General features: G+C 42.0%; 1 protein-coding gene across 2 annotated transcripts in view; it reads right to left on the reverse strand.

The window, feature by feature from the left end:
- Nucleotides 1–3,866: 3,866 nt before the first annotated feature.
- The window catches only part of SF3A2 (splicing factor 3a subunit 2), a 32,134-nt gene continuing 18,791 nt past the window's right edge, over nucleotides 3,867–17,209 (reverse strand). For both annotated transcript variants that reach the window (XM_073596498.1, XM_073596508.1), the window contains exons 3-9: nucleotides 16,778–16,849; nucleotides 12,090–12,136; nucleotides 11,905–12,014; nucleotides 11,764–11,813; nucleotides 9,189–9,329; nucleotides 8,569–8,637; nucleotides 3,867–4,520 (exon numbers count right to left, since the gene is read on the reverse strand). In XM_073596498.1, the coding sequence (XP_073452599.1) occupies nucleotides 3,966–4,520; nucleotides 8,569–8,637; nucleotides 9,189–9,329; nucleotides 11,764–11,813; nucleotides 11,905–12,014; nucleotides 12,090–12,136; nucleotides 16,778–16,849 (1,044 nt within the window). In that variant the 3' untranslated portion in view covers nucleotides 3,867–3,965. The remainder of the gene's footprint in view (nucleotides 4,521–8,568; nucleotides 8,638–9,188; nucleotides 9,330–11,763; nucleotides 11,814–11,904; nucleotides 12,015–12,089; nucleotides 12,137–16,777; nucleotides 16,850–17,209) is intronic.

Raw genomic sequence — 17,209 nt, forward strand, 5'->3', positions numbered from 1 at the left:
TTTACAGCAACCACTATAACCAAAATGCAGGGTCCGAGAGAGGTAACCTCTGACCCTGCAGTAACAGGCTCCCAACAGGGAGGAAACATCCAACAAAGCCAAAACATAAGCCCATATGGAGAAGAATAAAAGGTACCACTGTACCCCTCTTACCTGGGCCTGACCGATGCCTGGGGCGCCTGTTTCCACTGTAGCTGACGGTCTCTCGTCCATTATAGCAGAGAGTGCAGTGGGGAATGAGAAAACTCATCTGTTTTTAAGTTTCCCAGTTCTGGCGTCATCAGCGAGGGCTGGAAGCTGAAGCACCAGTCGATAGACTTGCCCCCTTGGCCTCTGCGTTCCAGGCGCCGGGAACCACTTGTCGCCACGCCCCCACAGGAAGCTGCGTCACCGGACGTGACGTCATCCGCCAGCCAGGACCCGGAACTGTGATGCGGGGTATGCTGCCGATCAACGGCGGCGAACAGCCCGGGCACACCTGCAGTTCCCGGGCACACAGACGCTGACAGCTCCTGCTGGCCGTTGCTACCCCTGAGCTTGCAGAGACTGGGGACTCGAACACCCCCCGCTTGTACCGGGAGGGTGCTGGGATGGTCGCTGCACTCCAAGCAGAAGCACTAAAGGTAAGCCTTTTCCCCTCCACCTTGGAGAGAGCGCAGCTCTCTGGTTCCAGCATGCACTTCCACCATGGCGGAGGAAACACAATACCTGAGGCCATGGTAGAAGAGGAGGGATTTAAACGCTGCATGTGTTTCCTGGAAAATGGGTGGAGCTGCGCTCTCTCCAAGGTTGTCCTGAAAGGCGATTTGAGAAATTAGATTTGAAAAAAAAATTCTATTGGATGTTTTATAGCAGAAAGTAAAAAATATTTTTTTTCAAAAATTTTTTGTTTCCAGCTTAAAAAATAAAAACCAGAGGTGATCAAATACCACCAAAAGAAAGCTCTATTTGTGGAAGAAAGGGACATTCATTTTATTTGGGTACAGTGTCGCATGACCGCGCAATTGTCAGTTAAAGTAACGCAGTGCCGTATCGCAATAAAATGGACTGGTCATGAAGGGTGTAAAATTTTTCAGGGCTGAAGTGATTAAAGTAATCTACTGAGTTGGCCAGAACCAGCTCTTGAGGGAGTCCATTCCACATTTTCACAGCTCTTAGTGTAAAGAAACCCTTTCGTATTTGGAGATTAAATCTCTCTTCTTCTAGACAGATTGCCCCCTTGCCCTCTGTGATGACCTTAAAGGTTACTAAACCCTTGTGTTTTTTTTTTTTTTTTAAATATCCAACATATAATACTTACCTCCACTGTGCAGAGTGGCCCCGATCCTCCTCTCCTGGGGTCCCATAATAATAGTAGCTCCTCCCCATCGGGAAACCATCTAGAAGCGCTCTCCTTGGGGGTACCTGTGCAGGCGCGCTCCTGAGTCCAGCTTTTGCGTCCATAGACAAAGAAAGCCGTACTGTCCCCGCCTCCCAGCACTAACGCCATTGGATTTGATTGACAGCAGTGAAAGCCAATGGCTGCGCTGCTATCAATCTATTCAATCAGGACACAAAACATCAGCTAGAGCTGGTGTGCAACAATATATAAAAGTGAGCGCTGGGCCCAACACAGTTATGAATTTAAAAAACAATAAGTGATTGTATATTTAGAAATAGGAATAAAACAATGCCAATAATGAACGAAGTGTTAAAATTGATGAACATTGATTAATCAGAAGGAAAATAATCTATAATGTCCATATAGGCTAAAATGTTGTCCATATATTGGATGGGAGTACTGACCACATTAGAAGGCTGCCCTGTTCTAGGAAAAGAAGCGATCCTCTGGGTACTGTAGATAGAAAACACAAGGCACCACTCTAAGTGCAGAGATACCGTAAGGTTTACCGTCGCTTCCTGCCGCTGGAACGCACGCTGAGAGCCAAGGAAACATGAGGTCACTTCCGGGTAGAGGGACGTTTAGGCGACGCGTTTGCGGAGCTACGCTCCTTCCTCAGGCCTAACGTGTGATGTGATTGGGCTGGAATATAGAGGCTAGTGGCTGATTAGTTGAAAAAGCGCTCTGTGTTTTGGATTTTGCTGCAATCGCTCATATATAATACCAATACCTCATATATAATACCAATTCTAATACAATTTTTATACAATTTTCATTAAGTTTTTTAAAATAGTCTTTTTAGAATTGGTATTATATATGCATTGTTTAATTTTAGTAATTTCAGCAGTTAGTTGTCTAATGAATCTATACCGGCTAACCACTGTGCCAACCTGAGCGATTGCAGCAAAATCCAAAACACAGAGCGCTTTTTCAACTAATCAGCGCCATCCACTAGCCTCTCTATTGCAGCCCAATCACAACACACGTTAGGCCTGAGGAAGGAGCGTAGCTCCGCAAACGCGTCGCCTACACGTCCCTCTACCCGGAAGTGACCTCATCTTTCTGGTCTCCTTGGCTCTCAGCGTGCGTTCCAGCGGCAGGAAGCGACGTCATCCACCGCCGAGCCTGTCCATCGGACACCAACGCCACCTAGACTGGGATCAGAGAAACTCCAGGACACTCCAGCAACACTGCAAACATGCTTTTATATCATGTACCTTTGTGAGTACCACCTTTCCTAGTTTTGTTTAATAAACCTTATGGTATCTCTGCACTTAGAGTAGCGCCTTGTGTTTTCTATCTATAGAGCTGGTGTGCTCATTCCCGGCCGGAGAAAGACGGGGTTCAGGTAAGTATAAAGGAGGGCACTGGGGGGCTGGTACATGACAGGAGGTTTTTCACCTTAATGCATACAATGCATTAAAGGTGAAAAGCCATGAGGGTTTACAACCCCTTTAAAGTGAATAACACCAAGTTCACTATATGGACCATTTGTATTTTTTTATAAATTCTGTTTTTATTTAAATGTAAAAAGTACAACAGTTACAACAATGGGCAGTAGCGAGAGCCACTGCCTACAAATATAAAACCACAAAAATCAGCAAAAAAAGGACCAAAAGAAAAATATGTTAGACAGCAGGACTCTAATTATTACTCCATAAATACATTTGGCAACCTTACATTAAAACACAAGTGACTGGATCAAATATGAAAGATCTCCAAGCTTCCACAAAAGTAGAGGATAATAAACAGCTGTAAAATGTGTAGTGTTACACTGTCTCCAAAACGGACATAGGCAGAAGTAGCATCACTAAAAGAGATGGGAAATTAGGCCCAGAACACGTTGATTTATTTATATGGCAATTACATTTTCAGTGAGGAGATTTTAAATGGAATTGTGGATAGATCAACCTGTATGTCCAGCAGTTCAACTTGGAGTCTGGTGTGCCTAACATGGAACCCAGTGCCTGAAGGTCTCTTTCAGGGTTGGCTTGCAACATCCAGACCAATGGGGTTCAGGTACAATACTCTAAAGCTAGGCTGAGGAAAGGCTGATCTGGATAGCTGCCATATGGAAACAAACAGCACAAGCAGAGGTGTAGCAGGGGACCTTGATTAGACAAAAAAGCTTGAAGAATCCAGGGAAAAACAGCAGAGCTGAAGAAAAGATGTCTGTTCTCTTAGGACACTAGCAAAAAACTGAGGCATGCTGGGTAGAGGGGGGTTACACTGGACTGGCCTACAGATGTTTTTGTTTACCACTGGCCAGTCCTCCTGTAGGCAGCATTACATCCTGACAGCATATGAATACGCGATTATGTAGTGAAAAGAGTGGCAGAGCATTTAATTACAATTAGGTTGGTGGCAGGGTCCCTTAACAACAAACACTAAATATATTAGTGGAAAATATATTTGGAAGAAATTGTATATACTGTATGAGGTACAGAACTACAGTCATTGAAAGTGTAAAAAAATAAATACAAGCTTTTGTTAAATGGTTGAATTTATTTTGTGACAAACAGAAAAAAAACATTCTACAAAAAATATCAAATGTGCACATTTCTAAGAGACAGCACAGATGGAATCAATTGGTTGGCGGTGGTGGGGGAATATTTGTAGGTCCTTCACTTGGCAAAGGTGGCCTCATCATTGGAGGCATAGGTCCTGGAGGTAGAACTCCAGGTGCTGGAGGTGGTACACCTGGAGCAGGAGGGGGAGGAACTCCAGGAGCAGGTGGAGGGGGAACCCCTGGTGGAGGAATACCAGGAGGTGGTATTCCAGGGGGAGGAACTCCAGGAGGGGGAACAGCAGGATTGGGAGGTGGTGGTGGTACACCAGGAGGAGGTACACCTGGAGGTGGCAAGGTCGGTGGTGGAACAGGAGGCGGCACACCAGGAGGTGGAACACCAGGAGCTGGAGGAAGTTGGGGAGGTGGCCCTGGTGGTGCTGGTGCCCCAGGAGGAATTGGTGGCATTGGCATTCCACCTGGTGGTGGTGGCATGTTTTCTGGCAAGGGTGGTCGAGGTGGCATCCCATTTATCAGTGGTGGAGGTGGAGGCCTTTTGACACCAGGAGGAGCAGGGGGGATACTGGTTGCTGTTGGAGGCTTTTCCATCTTGAAATGGAACTGCAAGAAGAACTGAATGCAAAAGGCAGTGTCAATAACCTGTTATCAATAGAGTGAACAACTTAAAATTACCCAGGCTTAGTTCACCTTTTAAAGAAAATAGTTTATGCAGTCAAGGAGGTAATAAACTATGTAGATATGGTATAGTCAACATTTTTAAAAGCTGCAGTTTTTAGTACCTCTTGGGGGCTGCTTGACTGTATAGGTTAATTTCTTTAAAGGATAAACTTGGCTTTTAACCTTCAGTCATGATGACCTGTTATGAACTTTAAAGACAATCGAGGTACAGGAACAGAATGCAGTTAACTACAATTTACATTACTCTTAAAGCGGAACTTCAGTCATTTATTCAATTTTCCATCTATTAAATCTTCTACCCTTGTTGTTTTAACTTTGGATAGTAAAACATTTTTTTTTTTCTGACAGTAAATACCTTATACAGCCCACTTCCAGTTTCTTGTCTCGAAAAAAGGCTAGGCTTATGACATCATGCACAGCTCACTCTCTCTCTCATTCTCGTGAGCGTTTCATAAGAGGGCCAATGAGAGCTGCAGAGCTGGAGGTGTGCCTCTGTGTGTCTGTGTAAATCCAGGAAGTGAACAGGCAGCAGCTTCACCTACCCACAGTTAAAATGATTGCAGCCAGACTCAGTGGAGGGAGATTTCGGCAGCATATTTGGAAAGTACAGAATCACAGTATATATAAAATAATATGCAAAGTGGTTGGATGGAAGCTTCAGAATGGCAAAGATGTTTTTATTACAAATTATGTGAGCAGACTGCAGTTCCTCTTTAACAAGCAGAAAGAGAGCTTTAAAACAACATTATCCCTGACTTCTTAGATTGCTGGTGATTTTTTTTTCAAAGATCAAAACAAAGACTCTAAATTGGTTTCAGTTGGTTTCCAACAGCTTAGAATGCCTAGAGTGTGTTTACTTTAGAAGGCCAACAGGGCAGGCTGCCAAGTAATGAGAAAAGATTTAAGATCAGTCCACTGCTGTGAAATGCGAAGATTAATTTCTCCACAATGCCTATAGTTATGGAGGTGAGGGAGTGCTTAAGTTACAGTGGTTTTACTGCTTGTTTGAAGAAGATCTACCATTACAATTTTTTTTTGCATTGTCCTGTACCCCATGGGACAAAGTATTATATATGCAGCATTTTGTCGCACAATGCTTCCTTATTCTAGTTATGAGGTTTAACCACGTTCAGTTCAAGCTAAATTGCAAGCAGCTAAATGCACAGACGAAATACATACATATAACCTCACTTTTCATTACTGCAGCCAAGCAATATGATGTAGATAAAGGATCAGTTCACCTTCCGTAACATGCGCAGTACACTTTCTTCTTCCCTAGCTGAGCTCAGGTGAGAGCAGACTGGGCGCATATGTGGTTTGAACCACATGGAGAGAACTGTAGCATTCAACCCGCCCTGAAAACAGCAGGATGGAGGTGGGGGGGGGGTGTGTCAAGGGGCACTCCCACAGCTGCATGTAAAACGGAGCAGGTGCAGCATTTGCAAAAAAGTGTATGTACTATTCAGGGTATATAAAATAGCATAGGAGGCTTTTAAAAAAAAATTGCTGAAGGTGATGATCAAGTCATCACACATACTGTTGACTGACCACACTGTGGAAAGCAATTCAGCTGACCCCCCCCCCCCCCCCCCCCCCCCCACCCCACCGTCTGTGCAGGGGGACTACAAGGAGTTTGATAACTGGAGAGATTCTAGTACTTATGTAAAAAATATGCTTGTTCTAAATACATACCTGGATTAATTGGCTTTTTTTTTTTTTCTTTAGAAGCTGCCATTGCTGACTTGTAGCTGGAGTTGCCTGCCTTGTTGTTCTTTTAGTTTGTTTTGTTTGTTCAGGCTTTGTTTAACTATAGAGTGTCACTGCCCTGGAACATTGGAACGTGCTTATACAGTGGGGAAAATCCTCTGCAGATTTTGTACGTTTGCCCACATACAAAGAAATTATCAACCAAAAAAAACACAATACAAAATTAGTCCTGTCAATTTAAGAAGGTGCCCCTAACGACAACTTGATATGTGTATAAAGACACCTGTCCACAGAATCTCTTTCTTCCATTCAAACCTCACCATCATGGGCAAGACCAAAGAGCTGTCAAAGGATGTCTAGGGACAAAATTGTAGACCTGCACAAGGCTGGAACGGGCTACAAGACCATCAGCCAGAAGCTTGGCAAGAAGGAGACAACCGTTGGAGCGATTATTTGCAAATGGAAGAAATATAAAATATCCATCAATCTCCCTCAGTCTGGAGCTCCATGCAAGATTTCACCTCATGGGGCAAGGATGAGAAAAGGGATGGATCAGCCCAGAACTACACGGAAGGAGCTTGTGAATAATCTCAAGGAAGTTGGGACCACAGTCACCAAGCAAACCATTGGTAACAACAATATGTCACCATGGATTGAAATCCTGCAGCGCCTGAAAAGGTCCCCCTCCTCAAGAAGGCAAATGTACAGGCCCGTCTGAAGTTTGCCAATGAACAGCTAAATGATTCAGAGAAGAATTGAGAGAAAGTGCTGTGGTCAGATGAGACCAAAATTGAGCTCTTTGGCATCAACTGGACTAGCTGTGTTTGGAGAAAGAAAAATGCTGACTATGACCCTAAGAACATTTCTACAGTAAAGCACGGAGGTGGAAACATTATGCTTCGGGGCTGTTTCTCTGCTAAAGGTACAAGCCAACTTTGGCGCACTGAGGGGCCAGGGGGCGGGGCCATGTATTGTGAAATCTTGGATAAGAACTTTCTTCCCTCAGCCAGAACGCTAAAGATTGGTCATGGATGGGTCTTCCAGCATGACAATGACACAAAACATACCGCCAAGGCAACAAAGGAGTGCCTCAAGAAGAAGCACCATAAGGTCATGGAGTGGTTTAGCCAGCCTCCAGACCTTAATCCTATAGAAAATTTATGGAGAGAGATGAAACTTCAAAGTTGCCAAGCGACAGCCAAGCCACCATAAAGTGATACTAAAGTCTCTTTTTTTTTCTTTAAAAATAACAAAACATCTCTATATTTACCTGCTCTATGCAGTAAATTTGCCTGGATTTTCCTTTTCTCGGGTCCCTCCCTCCTGTTGAGTGCCCCCACAGCAAGCAGCTTGCTATGGGGCACCCGAGCCAAGCTGAGGCTCTGAGTGTCCATTCAGACACGGAGCCGCAGCCTGCCCCCACCCCCTTTCTCTCCTCATTGGCTAACTGACTGTTTGTTTGACAGCAGCGAGAGCCAATGGTGCCACACTGCTGTCTCAGCAAATGAGGAGGGGAGTCTCGGGCAGCCGAGGCACTCCAACAACGCTGGATAGAGATGGGGCTCAGGTAACTATTAGAGGGGCTGCTGCAAACAGAAGGCTTCTTATCCTAATACATAGAATGCATTAAGATAAACCACTTTACAATGCCTTTACAATCACTAAGGATTTAGAGAAGATCTGTAAAGAAGAGTAGACCAAAATCCCTCCTGAGATGTGTGCAAACCTGGTCACTAACTACAAGAAACGTCTTACCTCTGTGCTTGCTAACAAGGGATTTCTCCACCAAGTACTAAGTCATGTTTTGCTTGGGGATCAAATACTTATTTTGCTCACTGAACTGCAACTCAAATTATGACTATTTTATCATATGATTTTTTGGGGATTGTTGGTTGATATTCTATCATTTAACATACACCTATGATAAAAAAAAACGATAGACCTTTCAGTTCTTTGTAAGTGGGCAAACTAAAATCTGCAGGGGATCAAACAAGTATTTTCCCCACTATGCATATTAGGCATACCAACCCATGATATGCACATGCTTGTTCCAGGACAGTAACTAACCAGTTCATTTACTTGACAAGTTCCTTGTAAACCCTTTCCACCTAGAATCTGGAAATTAACATTCCCCAGTTCAAGGCACTGTTCGTTATGTCACACAGTTTCAATTAAAAGGCAAAAAAAAAAAAAAAAAAAAAGGCACAATTTTCGTCTTTGAAATAAGTTTCTCTAACAGGGCTTCACCATACTCCTGATAAAGCTGGTAAGTTACCTGTTTAGTTTCTCTATTCCAGTGTGTCCAGAACTTCCCTTCGATCTTGTCAATTTCTCTGCTAGGAACCTATACAAAAGAGATAAAAATATAAGTATACAAAATCAGACATTATACTATACTGTAGATTCAGAATATTTCACTGCAGAAAAAGCAGCTTCTAAAAAAACAGGATCAGAAAAAGATAAAGCTGAGGTGAAAAAAGAAAATTGTCAAGACAGGAAGTCCTAGATATAGCCATTCCTCTAAATCAGGGGTCTCCAAACTTTCTAAGCAAAGAGATAATTTATGGTCCTTCAGGCTTTAGGGAGGGGCCGGAATGTGGTCAGTGGGAGTAAAAAAAGACGCCCCAGCATCAGTGGACACAAACCATTCCCCATCATTGGTTATAAATGGGAGGCCACATTGTTGGTATCAATACGAATAATAGTGGCTGGGATTGATGGTGTCAGTTGATGGAATAGTGGTTCAAAGGCCGGATTAAGGCAAGCAAAGGGCCGCAGTTTGAACACCACTGCTCTATATAGACAAATATATGATGCAAGTATAACATTTAAAAAGTACACTTTGTTTTTAATTTGTAATAATTTATTCTTAAATAAAGATAGGAAGTGACTCACCTTAAAGGCAATGGTTTCATAGGGCTCTGCTGCCATTAAAAGATACTGCCAACGTCTGTCTGGTGGTTCTATCCTCTGTTCATAAGCAGACATGAAGCGGTGTCTAGGCATGATGCTCTCTGCTATTTCTGGATAGTCAATCTAATGCAGATTAAACAAATAAAACATGAAACATGCAATCAATTACCAGCATTACCAAAAAAACAAAAAACAAAACAAAAAACAAAACAAAAAAAACAAAAAAATGAGCAGGATAACTTGCTACATCAGATTACCAGGAGGTTAAAAAGAGCTCAGAGTTAAAGTGTAAGGTGTTTTTACCGAGGATATAATTTTGAGTTATTCTTGCAGGGTTTAGCTTCAACAAAAATACTGAAGTGACTAGACCAGTGATGGCGAACCTTGGCACCCCAGATGTTTTGGAACTACATTTCCCATGATGCCCAACTGCTCTGCAGAGTGCAGTAGCATCATAGGAAATATAGTTCCAAAACAAAACATCTGGGGTGCCAAGGGTGGCCCTCACTGGACTAGACTTTCATAATTAGCTATGACCACAGCTTTTTATCCACCACAGATGACCAATCTCCCATGAGATCGGGAGATTGTGGAGCCCCATAACTAACCTTCCTTTTTCTGACACATTTCTTTCTTTCCTTTCGCCCTAATTTGTCTTCCTTCCTTTATACTTTCCTTTCTGAGCATTCTTTGACCAAAAAAAAAAAAAAAAAAAAAAAAGCAGAAATCCTTGACGCCCTGCGATCGGACGCTATAGTTTAAATCTGATAGATCCGGGCTCTCTAAAGCCCTATAGATGTTACCTACAATGCCAGAATGACACACAACCCTATCATCACTCATACATAATTACATTCTTTTTATTAACCTACACATGGTCTTTGCAAAGACATTTACAAAATGCATATAAATATTTCCATTCCTACTGTTTGTTTCCATTCCTACTGTACGGAAGCGCCTCGATACCGGTACAATAGGTTTATGTTTGTAGTCTGAGAAACTTCAAATTTTTAAGCCTTCTTGATACTTCTACCTTATAATTTTGTCTATTCAAATGTAATAAAAAGAGAAAAACGATATTGTGGTCTGTAAGCTGCCAGAGAGAGCTTGTCGTGACTCTGTACAATTACTCTGTGTGGAAATACACTCGCTGGCCACTTTATTAGGTACACCTTGCTAGTACCAGGTTGGACCCCTTTTGCCTTCAGAACGGTCTTAATTCTTAATGGCATAGATTCAACAAGGTGTTGGAATATTCCTCAAAGATTTTGGCCCATATTGACATGATAAACTCTGCAGCAACTGCATGAAGCTTTCTGCTGCACATCCATGATGCAAATCTCCCATCCCAAAGGTGCTCTATTGGATTGAGATCTGGTGACTGTGGAGGCCAGTGGAGTACAGTGAACTCGTTGTCAGTTTGAAATGACTTGAGCTTTGTGACATGGTGCATAATCCTGCTGGAAGTAGCCATCAGAAGATGGGCACACTGTAGTCATAAAGGGATGGACATGGTCAGCAACAATAATCAGGTAGGTAGGCCATGACATTTAAACTATGCTAATATGGTACCAAGGGGCCCAAAGTGTGCCAAGAAAATATTCCCCACACCATTATACCACCAGCCTGAACCGTTGATACAAGGCAGGATGGATCCATGCTTTCATGTTGTTTACACCAAATTTGACCCTAACATTTAAATGTTGCAGCTGAAATCGAGACTCGTCAGACCAGGCAACGTTTCTCCAATCTTCTATTGTTCAATTTTGGTGAGTCTGAGCAAATTGTAGCCTCAGTTTTCTGTTCTTAGCTGACAGAAGTGGCACCTGATGTGGTCTTTTGCTGCTGTAGCCCATCTCCTTCAATGTTCGATGTGTTGTGCATTCAGAGTTGGTATTCTGCATACCTTGGTAGTAACGAGTGGTTATTTGAGTTACTGTTGCCTTTATCATCTCGAACCAGTCTGCCCATTCTCCTCTGACAAGGCATTTTCGTCCACATAACTGCCACTCACTGAATAATTTTCTTTTTTCAGACCATTCTCTGTAAACCCTAGAGATGGCTGTGCTTAAAAATCCCAGTAGATCAGCAGTTTTTTTAAATACTCAGTCCAGCCTGTCTGGCACCAACAACCATGCCACGTTCAAAGTCACTTAATTCTCCTTTCTTCCCCATTCTGATAGTCAGTTTAAACTTCAGAAAGTCATCTTCATCACGTCTAGATGCCTAAATGCACTGAGTTGCTGCCATGTGATTAGCAAATTGTGTTACCGAGCAATTAAACAATTGTACCTAATAAAGTGGCTCGTGCGTAAGTTATAAGCCTCAGAGGTGGTTCATTTTTTTTCTACCAAATATGGCTGCCCCACATACTGTACATAGTTACAACTTGTACACAGAAACAAGATTCTTAAAATGTAAGACATTACAATTTAGATCAAGCTGATAAAACTATACATTTCTCTGAAGAGAAAATCAAAGGAATGCTACATATCAAACATCACATCCTGTACCTCAACCGTAGTAAGAAAAAAAAAAAAAAAAAAAATCTTGTTACCTGAAACAGCAATGACTGCTGTCCCACCTCAGAATCCCTCTGTTTTGTCACTGTAAAAGTAGAATAGAAAATGGTAAACCTAAATGACAAATATAACTGACAGCAAGTGTTGATACAGCAAAACAAAAGCAGGTTCTATACCCTTATATCCAGGCCGTCCAATCTTGACAAACTTTTTAACTTCAACTTTCACTTTCTCAGGTGCTGGTTGTGCAGGAGCTTCTTTAGCTTCCTTTGCTGCTCTCCGAGCCCTGAAAAAAAAGAAATGTGAACCAAATGTCTGATATCAGAATAACTGCTCTCAAATTGTGCACTTGACTACTTACAAATTAGTCTGATGTTTCTTTCCTTGTGTGTGGGCCAGGTAGCTTCCCTAGTAACACAAAAAAAATTATTTATTATGGTAAAAGGTAAACCAAGGAATAACAGAAAATGTAACACCATCAATGCCTATGCCGTAAGTACTATATTAGACTTAATGCCGATAGTTATCACTTTACAGTTATAACACAAAAGCAGTAAGTTAAAGAAAAAACAAAAAAAATAAAAAATAAACAAAACAAATACTAGAGCCAAAAGTGGTATCAGATACAACATATATGCCACAGCATCATAAACCCTATTAAACTGTAAACTGGTTAACTAGAATTTATGTTTATTGCTAGCAACCAAAACAATGAAAGTTTTAAAAGAATGTTGCTACTATGAAGAGTGACCCAACATTGTTTTTATGGTACTGCAAGAGAGGACTATGAACTATGTTAAAGACAGGAAGTATAGTACAGTAACCTATTAAAAGCAATCAATATTTAATTGATCCAACTTACTTAAACATGCCCTAACAGATTTCAACTATAAGCCCTGGTTCACACCGGAGCTTTTTTTGCAGCAATTGCCATCAATGGCACCATCCTAATCGATGCGGCACAGCACCGATTTCAAAAAGTACTGTAAAATCGGACTGACATGCAGGAGTGAGCTCGCACGGCTTCATTCCCGCAGCTCAAAGTGAACCTGGGCTGAAGAAAAAAAAAAAATGTCACCCCGAGCCCATTGCCGGAAGACACGGGAAGTCAAGTGTGTTTGGGTTATACTTCTACCTACAGGAATACTGGCAAAACAAGAAAACGGAAGGTCAGCTCAGATTAACCATACAGTCAATGACATCACAAGGATCGCAGTGAATAAGGGGCTGGGCACACGCGCACCCTCCTCCATACCCTGGTCAGCCAGGCAGCATGCTCGGCTAAGGGTCTGGTATGGATTCAGGGGAGGTGCAATGTTTTTTCCCACCTCCATGTCAATAAATCCATGTCAAACCATACACTATCCCTTTTGTTTACATTCACCTGGAAGCCAGGAATACCCAGCTGACAGCTAATTGTGTCAGGCAGGGATGAGTCACTGGTTGTAAGGACACCAGCGGATGCTGGCTTCCTAACAAATAGGAGTCCTGAATAAGAAGCCAATACATTTAGCAGTGGTAGCAATACCACTACTAAATGTTTCACTTTACACTGAAGCTGTAGATTCACTCTCCAACCTTTCCATTCACAGTTGAATCTTCAGACTGCACACAGTGCTGAGGTCTCCCTCATATTAATTCCATTGCTGGTTGAATGTTCTTCACCTGTAATGTTAGGCTATTTTCTCAATTGTTGAATATTCTTTAACTTTTATGGTTGAATGTTCTTAAAGCAATTTTTATGGTAAGGAATGTTACATTCGCCCAGTGAAAGACAGCAAATAGAAACTGACATTACAGACATATTACAAACATTACAGGTATTATTTGTTAATTGCGCGTTAATGAGGAGACATTTGCAAAGCAATTTTTCTAAAAGTGTGACCAGAGGGAGTAGAGGGTAACCTGATTCCATGCTGCAAATGGCAAGATCATCAGGAGGAGCACAGCAAGCATCCCCAGAGTTTTTAGTAGAAAATGAGCTGGGGCACAGAGTACAACGGGACTGCCCCCTGTGTCTGGGATAAGAATCAGACATGAAGCAACATATAGGCTCAGAGTAAGAGGCAAGGCCTCAGGTACTTACTAAGCTTATACAGCTGGTAGCAGATGAGGTTCCGATGGCTGCAGGTGACCAAAGTCACTGTAGGCAGCAGAAGAAAAAGATCAAAGAAGGTCTCAGTGGCTCTTTGCAAGAAGAAGCAGCATAGGGGAGAGGTCTTCTGAATGATTGCTGTATGGTGGAAAAGCGCATGGGCAACACTCCAACCAGAAAATGACACCAACACTCAATCCCACAGCGTTAACTTATTCTGTGGTTAAACTGCTGGGAAAAATGGTGCCTGTGACAGAAGTCACTTTGGGTGGGGGGGCTTTTGGAACCCAGCTTACCTTGGAGAGCACTAGAAACTCCTTTCCAGGTCCCCCGGCCCCTCCTATGTGTAAGTTACCCTGTGTCTATTAGGGGCACAGGGTGACCGAGAACCCCAGTCGGGTCTGCCTAACCCAACACACCGGACAACCACACCGGACTCAGCATTTCCTTTTACCCCTGTTGTTCTGGATTCTTTATGTGTGGTTTGTGCTAAAAGAATGAAGGGGCTCTTTCACTTAGGACATTAATATTTCTGAACAATATCCCTCAAGAAATATGAAGATAAATAATTTCCCCTTTCAGACTGTTAGATTGTTTGAGGTGTGGCTATTATGGGACGTATATGTGTATATGGATTAGCTAAGGGGGGGGGGGTTCTCCTGCAGCCCCTCCTGTCTGTGTGCCTTTTGTTAATGAATGTAGTTTACCTCGCCCTGTGTCATTATGTAAAGGAGGAGGGGATTCCTCCAACAGCCCTCCCTGCTGATAAGACTGTCTACTGTTGGATAGTTGAATACCGGTGTGTCATGTTACTGGAGGAGGTAAAGTTTACCCCGCCCTGTGTCATTATGCAAAGCGGGGTAATGTCCTTCTCAAGTGTATAAAAGCCTGTATTGTTGTTCAAACAAAGAGTTCCAAAATGAGTCCTGCCTAGTTCTTGGTTGTAATATGTGGCTATAATATCTAATATCTATATTAAGACTGGAGGAAGTGGTATATGATGGAAGAACTCAAGCAGAGTGTCGGACATTCTATTACAGTGCTCAGCGATTCAAATAAATGAAGTAGCTCCCATTGCCCGGCCCAACCAGTCTACTGACTAAGTGAGTTTTCAGATGAAGGGTAAGTGCTGAGGCAATGCCAGCATCTCTGGCACAAACTATGATTAGAGCGAAGTCTGGAAAGCACCAAGTTTTTAAAGGTTACTTTCAGACTATCCCCACAGCATTCAGTCCAGCAGTGCCTGGATGCAGTACTCCAAAAGCCAGGCTGAAGATATCCATGCCAGTGAGCTGCAATCAACGAGACAAGAGCTCAAGCAGTGATGAAAAGAAAACTCTTAAATGAAAAAAAAAAAAAAAAAAAAAAAGTCTTTAATACAGAGCTGAAGACATAACATTCATCCTTCTAGGACACTAGGAAAAACTGAGTAGTTGGAGGAGGAGTTTTCCTTACCTGAGAGGGCCGATAGTGCTCAATCCTCCTGTAGGCAGGAGGTTAAACTCAAAGGTGACTTTGGAGTTGATTTACTAAAGGCAAATCCACTTTGCACTGCAAGTGCAATCGCTTTAGATCTGAGGGGAAGATCTGAAACGAGGAGAAGCTCTGCTGATTTTATCAATCATGTACAAGCAAAAATGCTGTTTTTTTATTTTCCTTGCATGTCCCCCTCAAATCTACAGCGACTGCACTTCCAGGTGCATTTGCAGTGCACTTTTAGTGCAAAGTGGATTTGCCTTTAGTAAATAAACCCCTTTGTTTCCCTCAATGGACAAAAAAAAAGACCATTTACTTAAGCTGCTGGTAATTCCCACAACTTTCATGCTCTCGCAGAGCAAAACAATTAGTAGAATCTTTACCATATTACACTTTGGGTGGGTGCCTGCATCCCCTGCCACATGCTTTGGTTCTATCTGCTGGCCTCTGTGGCACTACTGTATTCAGGACTGGTGAAGCAGATAGAATCAAAGCACGTGGCAGTGGAGGGAGACATTTGACACTCCTGGAAGTGTTGAATGCTAAAGATTCTGCTGGCAATTTTTTCCTCTGTGCAGCACCAGCTGTGCTGGAAAAGTATAAATGGTTGCCTTTTGCCGAGTTTGTTTTGAAATACATGACAGTCTCTTTAACCAGGTAAGGCCCTTTGTATGTCTCAGAACTCTTCTGGGTGCACATTTGTGGGATTTGCCGATAGTTTGCAAGCCAAGATCTGTCTGTGCAGCAGTTGTTTGCACCGTTTACCCAAAAATTTGTAGTCATTCATTGGGTAGATGCTGGGAACAAAAGGTACTTTATTTTCATTTAATTTTTATTTTAGTTGTGCTCAAAACTGTGAAAGATAGTGGATGTGGATAAAACAAATTTAGTACATTTAGAGTATAGTTGGCTCTTTATAATTTTCCATATTATCTTCTCATTATGAGAAAAATGTTGGTGTAAATACCAAATCTTGTCTGGTGTCCATTTGATGCTGTAGACTCGGGAAGTCACACATGGTAAACATTTTACATACACATTGAAACCTTGCACATGTTAAACAAGATATGGAAAGCACACAGAAATTAAGATGACTAACTGGGTAACTAAATGGGTTTGTAAGGGCTTGTATACATGGGTGTTCATGTCAAAACGTAGCCTTTTCTAATCAAATGCACAAATTAAATTACAAAACAGAGCATTTATCAAGAAAAGACTGTTTGACCTGCTTACATGCAATCCAAATGCACCGCAATAGGATATGCTGTGTGCAAAAAAAAATGCAGCTGCCAAACTTTCATCCATTAATTTAATTTGGAAATTGCTGACCTGCATTTGATGCCCTTCAAATGCGTAAAAAAAACAACATCTGTGTACACAAGCCCTATCAAATGAGTAAAAGTGCTAGCAGGAAGGAGGTTCAAGTTTATCTCCAATGACTCTTACACTGGACACCTACAAAGCGGGATTTAACTCACCTCATTATTGTGAAGGGTAAGGCATAGTTTGCATTCATATGAGCCAAGATGATTTTTCATAAAATAAGGGTCCTGAAAAAAACAAAACAAAAACACACGTAAGTAGTTCATTTAATACCTCAATTCCAAATCCCTCCCCACAAATGTATTTCATACACCGTGAACTCACAGGATGTCCTCACATTTTTGGGTTGAATGAGAAGCGTCATCTGACCCCAGTTACTTTTAGTGGCAATTTTTGTTTTTGAAGATTTTAGAATTCAGCTGGGTGACCATATAGCCCAAACTCAGGCTATTAACTGTGATGGTAAAACTGTCTCTGGCTACTGATAAAACTCAAAAGTTTATTTTCACTTTTTCAATAAAATTTGAGAAAACCCCATTACATATTTATAATGTGTTTCCATTAAGGAGAAGCATGGTCAAACTTTT

This window comes from Aquarana catesbeiana, linkage group LG01 (assembly GCF_042186555.1).
Source record: "Aquarana catesbeiana isolate 2022-GZ linkage group LG01, ASM4218655v1, whole genome shotgun sequence".
In the NCBI taxonomy this organism is placed as follows: domain Eukaryota; kingdom Metazoa; phylum Chordata; class Amphibia; order Anura; family Ranidae; genus Aquarana; species Aquarana catesbeiana.